This window comes from Engraulis encrasicolus, chromosome 18 (assembly GCF_034702125.1).
Source record: "Engraulis encrasicolus isolate BLACKSEA-1 chromosome 18, IST_EnEncr_1.0, whole genome shotgun sequence".
Lineage (NCBI taxonomy): Eukaryota > Metazoa > Chordata > Actinopteri > Clupeiformes > Engraulidae > Engraulis > Engraulis encrasicolus.
Genome location: NC_085874.1, coordinates 27,064,512 through 27,085,695, shown reverse-complemented (window position 1 = coordinate 27,085,695; position 21,184 = coordinate 27,064,512). Strand labels below are relative to the sequence as shown.

At 41.5% G+C, this 21,184-nt stretch overlaps 3 protein-coding genes across 3 annotated transcripts in view; 2 read left to right on the top strand and 1 right to left on the bottom strand.

Moving 5' to 3' along the window:
• The first annotated feature begins 9,773 nt into the window (after positions 1-9,773).
• LOC134469219 (apolipoprotein B-100-like) overlaps positions 9,774-21,184 on the top strand; it is a 42,890-nt gene continuing 31,479 nt past the window's right edge. Inside the window, exons 1-6 of the mRNA XM_063223360.1 lie at positions 9,774-9,905; positions 11,220-11,246; positions 12,161-12,264; positions 12,958-13,103; positions 13,249-13,396; positions 13,776-13,928. Of these exons, the coding sequence (XP_063079430.1) occupies positions 9,851-9,905; positions 11,220-11,246; positions 12,161-12,264; positions 12,958-13,103; positions 13,249-13,396; positions 13,776-13,928 (633 nt within the window). The 5' untranslated portion in view covers positions 9,774-9,850. The remainder of the gene's footprint in view (positions 9,906-11,219; positions 11,247-12,160; positions 12,265-12,957; positions 13,104-13,248; positions 13,397-13,775; positions 13,929-21,184) is intronic.
• LOC134469220 (uncharacterized) lies at positions 14,268-16,464 on the top strand. The gene is made up of 3 exons (XM_063223361.1): positions 14,268-14,585; positions 14,808-14,982; positions 15,195-16,464. The coding sequence occupies exons 1-3, from the start codon at positions 14,372-14,374 to the stop codon at positions 16,246-16,248; spliced, it is 1,443 nt and encodes a 480-aa protein (XP_063079431.1). The 5' UTR covers positions 14,268-14,371; the 3' UTR covers positions 16,249-16,464.
• Positions 16,826-19,481, bottom strand: LOC134468728 (uncharacterized). The gene is made up of 4 exons (XM_063222602.1): positions 19,441-19,481; positions 18,300-18,864; positions 17,978-18,165; positions 16,826-16,898 (listed from the first exon to the last, which is right to left on the bottom strand). The coding sequence occupies exons 1-4, from the start codon at positions 19,479-19,481 to the stop codon at positions 16,826-16,828; spliced, it is 867 nt and encodes a 288-aa protein (XP_063078672.1).

The following is a 21,184-nucleotide window of genomic DNA, read 5'->3' as shown; positions in this document are numbered from 1 at the left end:
AGTTGTCTAGGTATACTATAGTCATATAATCTCAAGGAATTACTAATATTGATCAAGCTATCCTTTTATATATAAATATATATATATATATATATATATATATATATATATATATATATATATTTGTGGTCTTTTAGACTTTATTATTGATAGGACAGTGTGAGGGAAGGACAGGAAATGTCTGGGAGATAGAGGCGGGGAAGGGTCAGCAAAGGACCCAGGCTGGAATCGAACATGGGTCGGCTGCATAGTAGACAAGTGAAGAGTTCAGATGCAAAACTCCCTAAATGCCTTTTCAGAAAATAATCTTAATTCATTTTTATTCACTACAAAGCTATCAAAATTGCATATTTTTATATTTTATTCATGGAATATACCTATTTATATGTATTATCAAGTACATGAATGTAAACCAAACCAACAACTGAGTTCTCTAAAAATATAGAAGTGCAGGTCTTCAGAAATGGATTTAGGGGGTTTTGCATCTGAACTCTTCAAGTGCTCTACCATTAAGCCACAGTAGGGCCGATTAAGCTATTCTAATGAGTGTTACTTTAAAACATGTCAGTGCTCAGACAGGACATTGTTTATTGGGGCCAGTACATACAGGATGTAGCAATCTCTGTAATCATTAAACCACAGACAGAATTCCTAATGTGGTTTCTTTTCAGGATTCTTAAGATATACCGTACATTGACTTGTGTCTTGTGTTCAAACCATTTTCACTGAATGCATTTCATTTAACCTAGCCTAATGAATCACTGTGGTAGATATTGCTATTTGTAATTTTCTCTGTATTGCGTATTCAAAATGGAGGTAAATATTATTATAAATGACTTGTTCAGTGAAATGGTATTAATGTACAATTCATACATTATGCCTTTAAAATAATTATTAATATTAATATTAATTAATAATTAATTATATTATAATACCATTTCAAAAAGGATCCACAAGTCTATTAGGACAGCTTCTGTCAACACATGAAAAGAAATGATAAGATCTAGACTGATAAATCCTCTCAGCATTAACAATTCGGACTCTTAGTACTTCATCACAGTGCAATATAGCAGTGGTTCTTAACCTTTTTTTCTGGAAGCACCCCCTTACCTGTGTCCAAGACAAGCCGCGCACCCCCATCCCAATCTTCTACATGTGTATACGCACTAAAAATGTTTGAAGTGATTAATTACAATGATTCTTCCTTTAGACATTAATCAATACTTTAATGACTTTACATGGGGACCAAAACATGTTTTAATTTTGTCTTGATTTGGCCTAATTAGAATTTTTGGAAGCAGAATTTTGGTCGCAACCTCAACACAAACGAAATTCCACGCACCCCCTGAAATCTCTAGCGCACCCCAGGTTAAGAACCAGTGCAATATAGAACAGGTGTAAGGGTGGGCTAAACAGAGACAGTAGATAAGGTGGAGAAGAGCCCATGCAAGATCCATGTGACCTCAGGTGAACGCCCCTTTAGGACAGTGTTTCCCAACCAGGGGTACGTGTACCACTAGGGGTACGCAAGCACACTGCAGGGGGTACTTGGAAATGTTTAGTTTTAACAAATGTATGGGGCTTAGTCACATTGGGACAGAGAAAGCGATATAGAACTTGACCTGAGGGGTACTCATGGCACAACGAAAATGCTTAGGGGGTACACAAGACAAAAAAGGTTGGGAAACACTGCTTTAGGAGACCAGTGGAGAATGAGAATAAATGGAGTTCCTTTAACCCTATGGAGGTAGCGCACATCTTATATGTGGGGGATACAGAGCTGGCACCAGGGGGCACATTCACAACCAAACAGCAATCTTTACATCAGCACGAAGTCGTAAAAAATCCTTTCATCAAATGGGCATGGGGACATTTATATTACATGGCATTGCATAGAATTTTCAGTATAACCGCTGTTCTTGAGAATTTACTACGGGTAAAGACTGTGTCAATTAATTTAAAATATAGTGTCAGCCCAGTGTTGAGTCCATAAACTGTAAACCAGGTGCTACCCCCTGTATGCAGCTCCAATCCTGCATTAATCAGTGATACTGTATTATCAAGTACACTGTAACAAAAATCAGATAGGCCTAGTGTTAATTCAAGTGCTGTGTTCTGGGATCAAATACACCCTAGAAGATGTTAACTCCCGAACTGCATTTTAAGGAACTTGAATTCATTTTTTGTGCTAATGTGTTAGCCAACTTTTAGTTTAGTTCAACCAACATGAAAACGTATAAAAAAATGTGATGTGAGAGACACGTTAGTTCAGTCAACTTCTCAGGTCTCTACACAGAAGAGATTTTCAAGTTGACTCAAATTGATTATGATTAGCTTTACAAAATGGAATTATTGATACTACATGTTACAAATTAGTAAACAGTCAGAGATCAAAAGATCTCTTTAATGTACATTACAACGTTAAGCTAAACTCTCAAAATGCAAATCATAAAGCAGTTGAAGAGTCTGACTCACAGAAACGAGTTAGGTATGTGACCTAATAGGCAGCAGGGAGTTAAAGTTGTGGGTTCAAATTCCATTTGTTTTGTAAATACAGTCAGGTCCTCTGACTGCTTTTCCTGAGCCCAGGAAAAGTCATCTGAAAGCTCCCCTCTCATTACATACAACGTAATGAGGACATAACATTCCCCTCCCCCCTCATCTCCCTGGGCCCAGGGACAACGGGCTCCTTTCACCATTGCCTACAAAGCTTCCTCGAGGTTTGTTTTATTTGTCGTATCTGAAGGTTATACCGAGACCTTATTGTAGGCGCCAGATGCCTATTTCATGCTTAATTTTGAATTTGCCCCATATTTTGTGTATTTGGTTTTTGATATTTCATATTATAATTTTATATTGTTAAGATATTTGATATTTTATTGAAATTCATGATTGATAGTAATAATTTAGATTAAAAACATATTTACATGGTTAAAATGTTGATTTAAATATTTACTGGAGGTTACGTGCGCGCGCCTTTAATGACTTGGGAATTGTGCGCGAGGTGCCCAGCACAGTAGCCATTCTTGGATCGACACGGCTGGAGGAAGGTTGGTGCCTCACGGTTTTCTGACCGTGTCATGTCGTGGCATGCCCGTGCCGTCGTGCTTGTGCCGTGTGGAGCCTCATAAGTTTGTAATTTAAGACTTGGGAAAGTTTAGGAAGTCTATTTTCATTTGTACTCGTTTATGTCGTCTTTTTTGTTTTAAAATAAATATAGGCCTACTAAACGTGATTCAAGGTGGAAGACTTCATTTTTCTTTGGATCCTGGAACACGCGTCAGCCACAAATCTCCAACCTTTGAAGATTTTAGTTTAGAATTACGAAAATACCCTACACTTATGTTCCTTCAAAGATGTAAAAACTTGGATTTTTTTCACACACCTCTGCTGGCAGGTGCATCGGAGATGGCCCATGGGTCACTCAGCAGGCAATTTGAAAAAAAAAAAACCTCCTGCACACTGACCATATTGCTGCTGAATTGTCGTGTATTAAAGAAAAACAGCGAAATGGTCAGTGTGCCGGAGTTTTTTCAAATTGCCTTTTATTCAAGGATTTTGCATTCTTCCAGCATCAAATGTCTCTGCTCAAGACGATCACAGTCCAAACACTTCCTTATCATTGGCCACCAAAGACAGCAGAAGTTCTCAGATGCAACAAGAGTAGGATCATCCCTCTCTAAACTTTCAAGAAGCTTGTGAGAGCTTCCCTGCATGACGAAATTAACCCTATTCATAATCCTGTACAGTAGCCTATATATCCTGTGGACTAACTTGCTGTTTTTCATGACTTGCTGTACTTTTTAAAAATGCATAAAATATCTGCTATATGCACTATAATGTGCTGAAGTAGTGTAATATACTTGGATGTCATTGGTACTTGTGTGTCATTGGTATACAATTTGTCATGTCAATAAGGCTAAAAACAGGCTAAAATCATGACAAATGCAGGGTTGGGATTATTGTCCAATTATTCATTTGTGTAGCCCTGCAATGCACGCCGTTCCGCCAGTGGAACGCTGTAATAGTCAATGAGAAGTTAACTACCATAGTGCTACACTACGACATAATACAGCTTTTAGTAAAGCCCTACGGCTTGTTCATTGGCATTCTGGTAACACCAACTTTATAACAGTGTCTTCACGGTTAAAAAAGTGGGTTTAAAATCATTCAGTAGGAGCCAGTCCTAATGGGAACACAAACAGAAACAGAGTCCAATGGGCCATACAATTATTGGCAAGACAGATCTAAGGTCAATTACAAAGCAAACATGCACTGCTTTACAGGGAATCCTTCCCACTCCCCTATTCATCCCAGTATACAGAATTTGTCTGCAGTTCAGCAAAGTTCCTGTAGGGGTGCTCTGGGGGAGTGCAGAGTGAATTGGGCCATATAGGAGCTAGGTGGCTAAACTTTATCATTCTCTGTGATTATTGTGTACAAAATCCAAATATTACCATGGTTTCCAAAAGATCGATAGGGATTGTACATCAAAAGTGCAATAATCCAGGAGTTTTATCCTTTTGTTATTAAAGGTTGGGCAGTTGTGAGCAGTCTGTGCTTGTTCACCCAGGTGCACCATACTGGAAAAGTTTGTAGGTGGATATTCAACACTCTCATCACAAATGATCTGCTTTCCCCATGAATTCAGTTTGCAATTGAATTCAATTATCCCATTGACGCCCAAGGCACCTGCAAAAAAGGGTGCTCAATGCCTGAGCCCTTTTTAGGAAAAGCAGCCCTCAGCCTATAAAAACCTAAATATCTCAGCTTCTGAAGCACATAAAATATGCACTAAGTTGCATTTAAACGGTAAGACCCTCATCTTTCATTAGAATGTGTTCATTCATCTGAAACAAACAGAGATTTTTTAATAAAGTTGTGTCAAATCTCATGAACCTGAATGTTGCGTAATGCAGCTCCAGGCGCCAGGGGCAATGTTGCGGAACGTAACATCAGGCATCAATGGGTTAAGATGTACTTACACGTTACATTACATTACACTTAGCCGACGGACAATATATCATATACGATATATCACATTGTGCATCCCTCCTTTTATAGGCTATATTATTATACTGTTAATATAGGCTTATCTTTAATTTTGTGGACATCTGTGGGTTGCTTCAAAACATAATCTCACAGTATTTTTATAGTGATAATAAAAGCACTCTACTCTACTACTACTCTATATAGTTATATATATACCTTATTATAGTCATTAGGGTTAGGGTATGGGTTACAGTCCATCGAGCAATGTGGAGTTAGGTGCCTTCCTCACGGGCATATAGGCATATAGCCACAAGGATCAGGGCACTCAGATGTGGCTCTGGACACGGATCAGGACACAGTGTGTGAAGGGTATATAGTATGTTTGGGAAGGTGGTCGTCGTGGGGCCTGAGCAGCTAAGAATAGGCAAGGGTAAAGAGGTGGGTTCTCAACTGCTTTTTGAAAGAGTTGATGGAGGTAGCATATCTGATGTGAAGAGGGAGGGCGTTCATCTCTTGGATGCATACATTTCGAAGGCCGGTTCACCAATGTTCTTTGGGGGGGGGGAATCCTTTGTAGCTTAGCATCAGTGGATCTGAGCGCTCGGGCAGGGGCATAAAAAGAGAGCATGTCAGAGATGTAACAGGGAGCAAGACCATTTTATGCTTTGAGCACTGTCAGCAGAATTGTCAAGTCAATTCTATAGGNGACAGTGATTCTTAACCTTTTTGTCTTAACGCACCCCCTTCCCTATGCCGAAGACAAGCCGCGCACCCCCAATCCAAACTTCTACACATGTATACACACTAAAGAATTATTTAAGTTATTATTTACAATGATTCTTGTTTGAGACATTAATCAACACTATAATGACTTTAAATGGGGACCAATATGTGTTTTAATTTGCTCTTAATTTGGACGATTATGATGTTTGCCAGCAGAATTTTGGTCACAACCTCAACAGAAACAAATTTCCGCACACCCCCTGAAATTTCTGGCGCACCCCCAGGGGGTGCCCGCACTCCAGGTTAAGAACCACTGCTATAGGAGACAGGCAGCCAATACAATGTAGGCCTGCCAGAACAGGAGTGCTGCTGGTCTTTGTTAACATTCTTACCGCGGAATTCTAAATGAGTTGTAGTTTGTCAATAGACTTTTTAGCAGCCCAGAGAAGAGAACATTACAGTCGTCTAGTGTACTCTAGTGTAACAAAAGCCTGAAAAAGATTTCTGTGTCTTGTTGCGATACAAAGGTGCATACTTTAGTAATGTTTCTAACATGGAAGTAAGCAGATTTTGTTATTTTATTGATGAGGGGCCCAAAGGTCAAATCGGACTCTGGGACCACTCCTTGGATGGTAACTTCATCTTTTGTGTGCTTGTTTAGGTCTCCCTGGCTTGAGTGCAGAGCTTTTTTTATTTTTTATTTTACCTTTATTTAACCAGGGAATAAAATCAGATTGAGGATAAAATTCTCTTTTTCAAGTGAGCCCTGGCCAAGGCGGCAGCACACATTACAATTTTACAGACAGGACACAGACAAAACAGAAAAAATTAAAATGGATGTAGAGATGAAATTACACAATAAAACCATAAAAAATATAAACATAAAACAAGATTAGAAGGATATTACAAGATTAAAAGCAAGACAGATTTAAAAAGTATCATTCAGATATGATTTAAACTCAACTACAGACATAAAAACAGCAAGCTTGAGTGATATCTGAATCTCATTCCAAGCAGTTGAGGCACAATGAATAAAAGCAGTTTTACCAAATTCTGTTTTCATCATGGGGACATTTAAAACAATGTAGCTACTTGAGCGTAAGTTATACCCTTGATTACTAAAAGATAAAAGGTTCTGTATATACAAGGGGAGCTGGCCAACTATGTCCTTGTATACAAATAGAAGCCAGTGTTAGTGCTGTCTAATATCTAGTGATGGCCAGCCTACCAGGTCATACAGCATACAATGGTGTGTAGAATGCTTTCTTCAAGTTATGAATCTTAATGCAGAGTGATAAGTAGAATCAAGCGATTGTAGAAGTGCCTTGGTGGTATTTCTATAAAAAATGTCCCCATAATCTAAAACAGGCAAATATGTAGCTTCTACCAACTTTCTTCTTGCAGACTGAGAGAAGCAAACACTATTTCGGGATTTGTACAGGAAGGTGTTACATCCTGCTGGGCATTGCTGCCTGTCGCACCTCCTCTGATGCCCATGGGTCAGCTGCAGGGTCATCAGTCGGGAACCACCGTTTCATCAAGGTTTCGCCCCTTTAATCCCGAAACGTCTCCGGTGGCGGGGCAGTGACAGGGACGTCTCCCTGTCACCCCCTGCAGCTGATAGATGTTATCCCTGCGGCTGTTTTCTGGGGGTTAGTTGTTATTCCCCCAGCTCCTGTCCTTCCTCCGCAGCCAGAGCCAAAAGCTACCTTTTTCTGCCTCCTCTGCCAGCTCCTTTGTTGCCTTCTTTAGCCTTCCTCCAGTGACTCCCACATCCTTCAGAAGGCGTATGGTCGACAGCCCCATAAAGCCTCGGCATCCAACTTCGACTGGATATGTAGAAGTCTTCCAGCCCGCCTCCCGGCACTCCGCAGCCAGTTCGGTGTACTTGGCCTTTTTCCGTTCAAAGGCAGCCTCAATCCCTTCCTCCGATGGTACAGTGAGCTCTATGAGAGCTACCGCTCTTGCCTTTGCAGACCAGTTGTTTCTTTTTGCCTGATGCTTCCAATTCCTCCTTCCGCAATAAAGATGGTGGAGTCCTCTGCAGGCGATGGTATTCTGCTACCCTGTCTGCACTCCTCCAGCACCTCGGCTAGTTTTCTCAGGACCTGGTCATGGCGCCATCTGTAGCGGCCCTGAGAGAGCGCAATTTTGCAGCCTGACAGGATGTGCTGGAGGCTTGCGCTGGGAGCACTGCAGAGTGCACAACATTCCTCCTTTCCGAACCACCGGCTGAGGTTCCGAGCTCAGGGAAGCGTGTCATACGTTGAGCGGATAAGGAAGCTGAGTCTTGCCTGTGGGATCAACTGATGTTTCTGTTTGAGATTCCCTCCCAGGTTGTCCAGCTTCCTTGCCGACCCTGAGACACGGCCTTGATCTTGTAGCGGTCTTTCTCCATCCTTGTCACCTCCACCACCACCATCTCCTTCCTTTCCTTGGGGTGGGCCTTGGACCAGAAGCGTGGTGCATCTCCCCATCCTAGGCCTGCTATTCCTACCTGGACTATTCCCACGATTTCCTTGTGTTGCAGCCGACTGACAGCTTGGTCGACCTCTGTCTGGGCATTCCACTTGCGGCCAGTTAGGACCCTGGCATTGGCCTTCCTCACTGACTCGTCTGTGGACTCCCGAAGCTCGAGCACCAACCTGGTCTTTTCTTGCCTGTAGCCCAGCTGTAGAGATTTCAATGGTAGCTGGAGCATGTTTCTCCCGAACTGGCCAGTGTCAGAGAGGCACCGTGGCAGCCCCAACCACTTTCGGATGAATGAGTTGGCTTTCCCATCCATCGGTAATAAAACCCTAACTTTAGTTTTAGCTTAGACACCAATTGCTTTACATGAAGCTTAAACGACAAGTCCTCCTCTAACACAAAGCCTAAACACTTATAGGAGGAAACCAGGTCAATGGAGCTGCCCTGCAAAGAGAAAAGATGTGGAATAGGAGGGATATTCCTTCGGCTCCTTGCAAAGATCATACTGTATATTAAGCTTTCTTATCATCTAATACTAATTTTAAAGATAAAAAGCTGCGCTGGACTCTTTCAAATGCTTCTTGCAACTTTGAAATGCATCTGTCCATAGAAGGTGCAGAACAATATATTACAGTATCATCTGCATTCAAGTGAATATCTGCATCTGATAGGTTGATAGCTACGCGTTTGTCTTTTGGGTCAATGACTAGAACTTCAGTTTTATGGCAGACAGGCAGGTGGTTAAGGCATGAATGGCGGTAGTTTGATTAGGCTCAAAAGAGATGTAGTTGTGTATCATCAGCATTGTATGAAAGTCAATGTTGTGCTCTCTAATGACGGTGCCCAGAGGCAGCATATATAGAGAAAAGAGGAGATGATAAAGATTGTGATGATCAGCAGGGTTGCCAGATGATGCAGATGATTTCCAGCTCAAAAAATGCTCAAAACCAGCCTAGAAGCACAAAATCCCGCCCAATTCTATTGATTTCTATGGCAAAAATTGGGCGGGTTTATCTGCTAAATGCCATTTTTACCCGCACACGGCCATCCTAAGCAGCCCAATTGGGCGGGAAACAGCCCAATCTGGCAACACTGATGATCAGACCGAGGCTAGACAAGTCAAGTCAGGTCAAGTCAGCTTTTATTGTCAGTTTCTTATGCACACGTCATACAAGGAAATTGAAATTACGTTTCTATCTCTATACCATGAAAGGACATAGACATACACAGGACTGACATTTACAGACTGACATCAAAGTGCCAGACAGGACAAGTAACAGTGATGGACCAACTCACCAATCAAAAACTTTTTTTTTGTCCGGTAGGTTTGTCTAGTTTACTAGGCTTGTATTAGTAAGAACAAGTATTAGCTGTAGTAAGCTACAAGTTCAATTAATCAGTTGAAAATCTCTCAGAGTCAACACAAGCTGCCAGTTCTGATAAGAATACAAACAGAAACAGAGTCCAGTGGGCCCCGATTTTACCGTAAGACAGAGGTCACTAACCAAGCAAACACTGAAACTAGGATGAGGGTATAATTTTACAAATCATGCAAGACCATGGGTTGTACAGGAAAATTGGGGGTATAAAGGCATCTTTGAAATACGCAACACCCACCACCCAAAAGGACAGAGAGAGAGAGAGAGAGTGCTTCATTGAGCCCAGCATGGGAGACAAAAAGCTTTGCCTCATGCTCATCCTCAGTGCTGCTGCACTGGCACGTAAGTCTTGACCAAAGCTTGACAGGATATTGGGACAGGTCTTATTTTTCTGCTATTGCAATTAACCTCATTCTTAAACATTTGCATTAATTGTAGCCTAAGTAAAATATGGTATGGTATTGTAGTTAGGTAACGACACATTACACAAACAAATAAGCAAAATAAACAGCTATAGCCTTACTGTATGTGCATTGTGCTATCTACCCTGCAATATATACTGTATATATATATATATATATATATAATTCAGTAGAAATGCTACGTATGATGCTTTGGATTGGAACAAGTATCAATGTGTTTTGAAATGGTCAGAATACCTCATATAGGCTACCGTACAATTATTCATCTGACAAGCTGGTGGTTTTCTACATTTAATAGATTGTCTGTACCAAATGTCATGGTTGCATCAATAAGTTAACTCTTCTTGAGTATTTTGACATTCAGCTGCAGCACTGTATTGTACCTGGGCATTCATTTACTACATTCCATATATGGCTGACCAGCTTTTTCACCATGCACAACAGGATTCCATAAACGTTGGAACGCTTTGAAGTTAATATTTGAAAATGTTATCATTCAATTCATGCATACAGTAACATGGGGAGTTGTGCACTTATATCATATAATCTGTTAAAACCAAGCAAAATTATGTTTTGCCTATTATGTGTTCATTTGAAATTTGATACATGCAACAAAGCTCAAAAAAGTTGACAGGTGAATTAAATGTTGCAATAGTTGGGGAATGAAAAAAGTCAGGCTTTGTCAGGCAAAGTCAGGCTTTGTCAGTCAGAAGTAGATATGTAGAGATTAATGGCTCATTTTCATCAAAATGTTTGTCTTCTGCATCCTCTGTTACTGTAAGACTGTAGACATGGGCACTGTCATAAATGTACTCTTACCAGAACGGCAATGGGCAAGTCTTAATATATTACTAAAGCTGCAGTGTAACGTCATAGTAATGTCTAACTGTGGTAGTAAAATCTTTTCAGCCACTATCACTGAGCTTTACTGGTGGAGCGGTGCACATTATCGTTGATGTGAATGGTTATAGTAATGTATAACTGTGGTCGTAAAAATTTTTCAGCGACTATCACTGAACTTTACTGGTGGAGCGGTGCACATTATCGTTGATGTGAATGGTTATAGTAATGTATAACTGTGGTCGTAAAATCTTTTCAGCGACTATCACTGAGCTTCACTGGTGGAGCGGTGCACATTTATCAGGCGACGTTGATGTGAATGAGTAATGTGGTACTGGATTTGTGCAATAGAGTGATGTATTATTGATCTCTGTATTATTTTGACACAATTCAGATGCTGATGAAGAACTACCTTGTTCCTGTAAGTAATATTTACAAACACCATTGCCGTACAAATAAGTGCCATACAAATATTTGAAAATTATTTTATAATTTATTACAGATATGGATAGGATGGTGCTAAAGCACCTGCCCCTTTGCCCTCTAGGGCAATAAGTGCCCTTTTTGAAAGTTCTTTTTTGTTGTTGTTTTTTTCTCACAATGTAATTATGTTCTTTGTTGACATATCATCTAATGGTTGACGATTAAAAGCATGTGATTATAATGCCTAGTAAGGCAGCCAGATGACCCCCCCTCCCCATCCCAGCACCTGCCCCCAAAAACGTCTGTGCATGCCAGTGTATAGTATAATACAAGTTGCTTATTCAACAATTCCAGACATGTGTTGTTTTCACTCATTTAAATAGCTAAAGGGTTGCACAAAGCTTTTGGCTTCTCACAGCTCCATGAATTAATTTATGCATAAACACTTAAAGGATAACTTCAGTCAATTTCAACATGCAGCTGTAATGCTCACACTACCCTGGACTTGTCAGTACCTGAGGTTTTTTTTTTCCTTCTTCTTCAGCGTTTTCCGAGATCCTGGTCATTATTGGGAGCAGCGCTTTGTTTACATTAAAAAAGCATGTTTATTTATTCCCAAAAACATCCAAAAGGTACAACATCATCAGACAACTAGCAAACAACGGTACATTTTGGGAAAATATTTGGAGTAGGCCTATGTTCATTTTTTTTTAATGTAAACAAACGCTGCCCCCATTAGGATAGCTCATATCTCGGAAAGGGCTGAGCCAAAAAATGTGGCATCACCGGGTACTGACAAGTCAAGGGTAGCATGAGCAATACAACAGCATATTGAAATTGACTGAAGTGGTCCTTTAAGATGCATGAGCCCTTAATATACACCACTCTCTGACTGCTCTCCTCTTCCCCTAGTGGCCCAGAGGTATAAGCCCTTCCACAAGTATGAATACATGTATGAAGCCGAGTCCCTGAACTTCCTCAATGGAGCCGTCAATGGACCCAAGGGCAGCTGCAAGGTATATCACTAATACTAGCGTTTCATTTTGTATTCATTGTCTGGAGGTTGTTTGATCTGACGCGATTGCAGGTAGCAGGCAGTTTGCACTCAGTTCTGGTTTGAAATGATTGGACAGCTCTCACCCAATTGCAGACAGTTACTCAGCAACAACATAGTGCAGGCTTTTACGTCACCGTCATCGAGTGCCATCCCCTTTCGCCCCCACCAATCTGTCTCTTCACTTATTGGCTGTTTTCTGGGGATGGTTGACCGGCCAAATCCTACCACTCAACATCGCTCCACAGAAAACAGGGGCCAGTGGAGCCAATCCTTTGGCAGAAGTATGTAGGATGGCTCGCGGGGCTAGTGTTTCAGGTCCAGGAGATGTCATCATTGATGCAAACACCCAGGAAGTTTATGCAGCTCACTCTTGCACACAACAGCACTGTCACTGGTCAGTGGTGGCAGTAGTGGTGCGGCCTCTCTGAAAGTTGACAACAACCTCCTTGGTCTTGTTAGCATTCACAGCAGGAGGTTGTTGTCTTCTCACCATTTGGCCAGCAGGTCCACTTCATCTCTGTAGTGAGTCTCGTCGCCCTTAGTGACAAGACCCACCAGTGTTGTATCATCTGCAAACTTGGTGGTTGGTGCATTGGAGTCGTTGTACAATCATGTGTAGAAACTTTTGCTAATGGACTGCATGGCTACATAGGTGGAGATCGAGGTTCCTGGCGCCTGCCAGTACATCCTCCGTACCACTGAGTGCACGCTCAGCGAAGTTGCGGACTTTGATGCTGAGGGCAACCCAACCTTCGTCCCAGCTGCCACTGCTGATGCATTCAAGGCAGCCATGGAGAAGTAAGCGTTGTTCTCAAAATGCACTTCTTTCATCCTCTTCGGACTTAACAGGGCCATATTACATTCACTTTGCTGAAAGTACATTGTCATGCCATTATTTGGTAGAGGTGCAAGGTAAACTTTAACACCCATGATCTTCAAACAGAAATCCCCTGAAAGTCACAGTTGAAGGAGACAACATCATCAAGCTGTTCCCTGAAGACGATGAGCCCGTCAACATCCTGAACATCAAGAGGGGAATGATCTCTGGCTTCGCTGTCCCTGTCCTGGAGGAGGAGAAGAACAAGAAAATGGTACAGAATAATCACATAATCGTACAGCTCACATGACAAGTATCTGTTTTGCTTGAACTGGACTTGAAATGAATACATACTTGGTAGTACCAATTAGGTTGTACCATGATTTATTCAGTTTCTTTATTACAGCTTCTTAAAAAAACACAAATTAATTGAAGGTTAAACTTTCAACAAAGGTAAGAGAGGATGATAACAATGATGGACAGACGTTTTTCATCTTGTGTATTCTATGTTTTTCACCTAAATGTGATGTAACAATATGCAAATGACTGAAGTAGGTCATTAACATAATTATCATAAGAGTAACAAATTGAGCTATGTGAGTGTATGAGCGAAACAATTGCACAATATTTCTCAAATCTTCTGTCCAATACAGCCCACCATCTTTGGGTTGTGCAAGACCGACTACACTGTGAATGCCAGACAGGACATTGCCACTGATGTCACCCTCACACGTGACCTTTCCAGGTGCGATCACTTCAGCCCAGTGAGTGACTACACCAGCCCCCTTGCCCTCATCACTGGATTGGTAAGTTTCTGAACAAGACACGGAAAAGAAATTACGGTAACACTTTACTTAAAGTATATGTCTATAGCGCATTATAAGTGCGTTTATAACAAATTATAATGCGCATTATATAATTACTTGCAACGTATTATGACTACACTCCTAATGCTTCATGATGCTTTATATTGACAGTTATGAATAACCACAAATCTAGATTATAATGCTTTATAAATCCAAGGGTGTCATGAGTGCTCGTGACTGGCTATAAACTACAGGCTGTCTGATGGGGCTTATAGCACATTAAGAGTACCTATTGAGTTCCTGCGCCCGTCGTCATAGTTGCTGGTCGCGTGTCGAAAAATGATGGGCGTAGCCATTTTGGCAGTAATCGCGTCAGTAGATTGGCAGACACTGACTGGCTGTCACGGTGAAGGAGGACGGACTTGACAGTGACACTTGACAGGATGGTAGACAACTGTTGTGCTCCAGGTTGTCGAAACAGACGGGGCAAGAAGAAAGGAGGATTAGCTCTATCATTTTATCGCATCCCAAAAGATGCTGCGAGGAGGGAAAAGTGGATAAGTGCTATCAAAAGAGCCAGGAGCCATCAGAAGAAGACTGAAAGGTGGGACCCGCCTGCCGTAGGATTTCGTTTGTGCAGCGAACACTTCATATCAGGTGGGTGACCAATGTTACAAAACATTTCTGGAAGTTTAATTTTAATATTTATATTTACATATATGTATACCTGAATCACAGCACCCAATTATTATAATTAGTGGACACCGTGGCGTCCCTTTTTTACACAACAAGGTTCAGGTGCAGCCTAGCCAGTTAGCAGTAGCTTGTAGTAAGCTAGTGGTAAACAACCCCGTGTTGACATTCCTTTTTATTTTGTAGGGAGAAAGAGTGATAACCCTTTAAGTCCAGACTTTGTGCCATCGATTTTTGGCTATCTTCCGTCTCCAGAGAAGAGGAGACGGACAGCTAGACTGGAGGTGTTCAACAGGAGGCAAAAGGCAAAAATATCGAAAATAGAGCAGGCAAAGCTAACTGCAGAAGCCATCCGTGTAAGGTGGGTAAAACTAGTTGTTAAATCAAGCCCCCGTCTGATTGATTATTTACATGTTGCTGCCATGATGTGGTTATAAAGGAAAGCGCCACACCAGTAATTTAATGAAGGAATAACATGATTTGCTTCCATGAAACATGTCAAACAGTAAACGTGTAAACATGTCATTGTCATTAGTATTTTATGCATGATTTGCTGGTTCTGTGTTTCATCAGGGCATCAATTGATTGTCCCCAAAACAATGCAGCAACAGAAGACCAAACCACAGAGCCCTCCATCACAGAAAACCAAGTCATAGAGCCCCCCATCACAGATCCTTTGGAAGACTCGGGTGATGAAGATCCTGTCCAGCCTGATCCAGCAACACCACCTTGCATCTCTGAAACCTGTAGTAAGCACATCCAGTCTCTTGAGCTAGAATGCCAAGCTCTAAGGACTGAAAATATGTTGTTAAGGGACAAAATAAATAGAAAGACCCTGACAGAGCTTAGTTTGCAAAATGATGATAAAAAGGTGAATACCCTCACTGGGTTAGCAACCTATACATGTCTTATGACCATCTTTCAATGTTTGACTCCATTTCTCAAACTTAGAGCATCAATAACATGTTTTCAACAATATATGTTGACTTTGATGAAGCTGCGGATGAACTTGACTTTTGACTTTTTAGGTTTTTATTTTGCCATCGATCCAACTACTGCCTCTAGACACTTCAAACACTGTGTTAATTTGATTTATTGTAGACTGGTGCCAAGTCTAGTGGTGTGGCCTGATAGAGAATCTTTAAGAACATCTCTTCCATATGTATTTAGAAATGGTGGCTACGAGAAGACTGTTTGTATCATAGATTGTTTTGAAATATTTTTAGAGGAACCAAGTAGATTGCGACCCAGTGCACAGTGTTACTCAAAATACAAATCACATCACACCATGAAATATTTAATTGCCATTTGCCCTCAAGGTTCAATTTCTTTCATCTCTAATGGATGGGGAGGTCGCACCAGTGATAAATTCATTACAGAACACAGTAATTTTTTACCTAATATTCTCCCAGGGGATATTGTTTTGGCAGACAGGGGCTTTCTGGTGAAAGAGGCTATTGAAAGATGTCTGGCTGAATTAAAAATCCCAGCATTTACTCGTGGGAAAGCACAGTTAGATCCTGTTGACATAGAGAATACAAGATCCCTAGCCTCCTTAAGAATTCACATTGAAAGAGTCATAGGAGTACTTCGTCAGAAATATACTTACAAAGCACTGTGCCAATAACTTTCACAGACATAGAGACAGAAAATTATGTCACTTATCTTGATAAAATTGTAAGTGTATGTTGTGCACTAACAAATGTACCAGATTCTGTGGTGCCCTTTGAGTGAATTTGTGTGCCAACAGAAAATAAACCTTTTATGATGGCTTCTCACTTGTTTGTTGTGACTACTTTTCTCACACACTAGATTTGAGTGATCTATCCATGTTTTATGCTCGTCACAGATACTACTACAGACAGAAGAGAACAACATTGTGGCTTTGCGTTTACCAAGATTTCAACCTTTTACTCAATCAGGTTTTCAAAGGTGACTATGCTAGTCTCATTAAAGGGTGAGACAACCCAGATGTTAAAACACAATTTTCCCCGACAGGTTCTGGATGATAAAGGAGGACACAGCTATTACACATACAATTCTTTTTATTATCTTCTTACTGTGCAACCATGAGTACATCGGAACAAGTTAGTAAGACTAAGTAATTAAGGTTTTTTTTTGCGCATTGAGTAGTTTCCTACAGCTTGGACACAGCCACTGTTTTGGTACCCTTTTCAGCTGGAGGCAGGTTTGGTGGAACCTCTTCACGGCACAGAACCCTGAGGCACAAACGAGCATGTTCCCTGCCGCAGGTGCACGGCAGTAGCACCACTGTTGCTGGGGATCGGAGTCAGCAGTTGGTTGTTTAGGTGCAGAAAACCATTTTCCTAACAACTCTGGGATAATACATTTTGTGAAGAAGGCACGAGCGAGTTCAAGTTGTACTTGAAAGAATTCTGAGTCGAATGCAATGCGTTCTACAAAGAGTTCCTTTTCCGTCCACAGAATAAAATCACAGTAATCACATTTTGTGACAAATAGCTGCATCTGGACTTGGTAGAAGTATGGATGGTCTCGCTTGACTTCAATTTTTCCTTCAACATTTTTTTCTAGGCAAAAGTGTCCAACAGAATTTACAGCTTCACTCACAGACAGGTCCTTTGCTGAAAATGGGCATTTGATTTCTATTACCCCTGTGCCACAGCAGCTACAGGACACATACCCATCAGGTGAGGCCCCGATAAATGGGTGCTGAGTAGAAATTCTGAATCCGGCTGGTCGCACCAGGACATCTGTGTGTGATAGTCGATGCTGCATTTCGTAATAACTTCTGTCCAGTTCTTCATTCTTGCATCCCCATCTGAAGAAACAATGTAAATATTAATTTTGAACAATAGTAATGCCACCCCACATTGCTACCTCCCTGGACTTAACAAATGTTTACTGCTGTACTTCTGCTCTTCTTCTTTTTTTTTTTGAAAGAATAGCCTATTACCTACTGCATTTACCCTCTCTGTCTCCATTTACCTCACACTCATTTTCTTGTACACCATATGGACTGTTAAAGAAATAGAAGAGACTACATACTGCACACCCTATTTTACTTCACAGGGAAATTCCAGCTGATTTCAACATGCAGTTGCAATGGTCATACACACACTACCCTGGACTTTTCCATGCTTTCCTGGAGATGTGGCATTTACATCATCGCACATGATACAGCTGTATTTTAAAGTGTCAGCTGACGCACACTGACACACAATAATATATCAAATGCATACGCCCATCACTTTTTGGGATGATGAGCATCAGCCTTGCATCAACAAAGGCAGAAACGTATGGGATGCTATTTGGAGTGTGTTATAATATTCAGCTGCATGCTGACATTGGCTGGAATTATCTATGCTCATGAATACCTGGTAGCCTCACTGGTGAAAACATGGGACTTTGGGTAACAAATCTGTCTCATGAGAGACACTGCTGGCTTTCTGATGTCTGTTCTGGTTGCTGCTCTGAAGGTAGATCCTGTCACCCTACCACTCCTCTGATCGTACCAAATTCTGGATTTGGACTGAGCTTGGGTCTCCTCCTCTACAATATCACTCTGAAGAAAACATGGCAATCCAAATAGTTACTAATTTACATTGCAAATTAGCGCACACAGTACACGTGCACATAACATAGTAGATATTACATTTCAATCATTAGTTCAAAAAAAGAAAAGAATATGTTCTGTACCTGTTCTTCAGTGACAGCCAAGTCATCAAATATTCCTTCTGCCTGTTCTTGTAGCTCAGCCAGGCTCAGGTCTCTTGCCTTCTTGTCGTACAAACTGGTGAGGGGTTCGGGTAAATCCAGCCTGACAGCCTTGGGTACATAAGATGTGGCATACCCGGGAACAACTGACAGGACGGCAGGTCTGCAGGATTTCCCATCTTGAGTGTGGCACTGAGAAAGGTTCTTGTAGAGTTGAGCTTGCTCGGCAGCAGTCAGGGGTGGGAAAGATGGTGGCGCAGAGGTACCCTTGGTGGAATTACCCTTCTTATTTTTTTGACTGCTGTTGAATATGATGTCCTTGCCCTGCTGGTACTCCACATTCTTCGCAGCATCCTCACTGGGAGAGGCCCACTTGCATTTTTTAGACGTGCAGCTGATCTCTTCGTGCCTTGCGTTGTTTTTCTCCCACAGTCTGAAGAGCACAGCTGACACATGAGAGCAGCTCTCCCCGAGTCCCACTGTACAGTTGCAGTGTGCGCCTAACACAACACCGTCGTTCCCCACCACCACCCATGGCTTTAGCTGACTGTCATTCAGCCGTTGGGAGTGATTAACCTATGAAATTAATATATATATATATATATATAACTACAGGTTGAAAACCCCATCCTCTTTGGTTGAGTACGTTAGAAAATACAAACTTAGCAAGTTACATATGCATTGCAGTAGCTACCCAAGATAAACAAACATGGTAGGCTACTGTGACACTGCTGCAGCTAGCCAAGCTAATAAACAAACAATGCTAACTGACACTGACTAATTGACACTGACTGATAATTTAATACTTACCCTTGCAGTGATGATGACGCAGTTTCTGGATGCAAGACTCCACAGCTGAATGTGCGTGACGAAGCCGGACTGACACCATTTATACGCCTCCAAGCTTTTATACGCTCTGAGTGAGTCCCCAGAGTAAACGGATGGGAAGTTTACCAGATAGCTGTGGATGTCAGCATAGCGCAAGTCGGGTAAATCATCTTCATGGCAGGATGAGAAGCTCTTGAAAAGCACACCGGGTGCATTATAAGGGTCGCTAATGTTTAATCTTTGTAATTTTGTTGTATAAAGCCGAATTTCACTGGAATTAAAATGAGATGTGTACTCGCTCTGTTTAAAATTGCTGGCGCCGCCACTGGTCGTCATGTTTACTGCCAAGATGGCGTCTGGCAACCAGAATTTTGCCGAAAGTCACGTGACGCAGGAACTCAATACCCTTCCATGCACAGACCTGGATGATAAACATAAGGGCTCATAAGATGCTATAATGTTCCATGTGAGATCATAAGTCGTCAATGTGTAAAGCGAAGTTCATATGGATGCATCTATAATACACTGTATAATGCACATCTATAATGCATCATAATGTACTGTAAGCCCCGTCTGGCAGCCTGTAGTTTATACCCAGTCACGAGCACTCATAACACCCTTGGATTGATAGAGCATTATTAGCTAGATTCATGGTTATTCATTACCAGGGCTCTAAATTAACTTTTTCCACCACCAGCCAATTTGGCTGGTAGACATTTTTTCTTACCAGCCAAACAGAAGTTCAACTAGCCATTTTTTAATCTTGCCAAAATAGGCTATGCGTTAGGCTAGTTGTGTTTTTTTTATTTTTATTATTATTATTATTATTATTATGGTTATTTTATTCAAATTTCCACAACACATAAACACTACTGTATAGGCCTACATACTAGGTCTATAATAAGCACATTATATATACTTTTTTAACTTCTGCTTTACTTTGACCTTATTTTTACCTCTGAAAACAATGAATCACCAGCCACACACACAACAGACCTTTAAACCAAACACACAGTCAAACACTACAAAACCTCACACTCCAAGGAGAGAGAAGAGATGAGAGGAAAAGAAGAGGAGGAGAGGAGAGGTCAACACACACACACACACACACGTTGTGCAATAATGGATATGATGTCGTGTGTGCCTATGTGTGTTTATGTGGCCTACAGTATGATGCTATAGGCACCATTATTTCCTCCAGGAGCTCTTCTCTACCATGCGCAACAAAATAACAAGAAGCCTACGATGTTTAACTAAAAGCAAATAATATCACGGAAATGTTCGCTTCCTTTGTTACTTCCATAGCGTACATAGCGCACGTAGCCTACTCGCACGGGCATAAGGTCTGCCCTTCTTTCCGATGGCGTGGGCTTTCCAACTTAGATGCGCCAGGACTTAAAACATTTCAGAAGACAACTGACAGCTACGCTCACACAGCCCGTTCTCCTCCTCTGCCCTTGTCGCTATTTCGTTCCACAACACTCCTGTTATTGAAACTCTTCGGTCAGGTCCTCGCAGCTTAAAAATGCAGGCTGTTAGAGCAAGGTGTGTCGGTGTCGGTGAATGCTAATAGTAACAGTAGGCCTAATAGTGACGTTAAAAGTGGTGGAGCGAAAGCGACAGGAGCAGGGGAGAGTTGCCTGTCAAAATAGTGTGAGCGCACAAGAGCTCTGAAATGCTGTCTGTCCTGGCGCGCGCAACAGCAGCACGGAGTGGCTGCTGCTTCGGAACGCTCACGGTGGGGTGGGGTCATGACGGGAGTGTTTATGGGTAATGTAGGAAATCTCGCCGTTTCGTTGTCACACAAGCAGCCGTTTACCGTTCACAATTTACTGTAGGCTACTCGGGCGCTACTAGCCAAATGGGCGGGTAGGTATTTTTTTCCACCGGCCAAAATTAATTTTCACCCGTGTTTGGCGGGTTGGCGCCTGTTAATTTAGAGCCCTGTTCATTACTGTCAACATAAAACATCATGAAACATCATAGGTGTAGTCGTAATGTATTGTAAGTATTTTAAATGTGCATTATAATTTGTTATA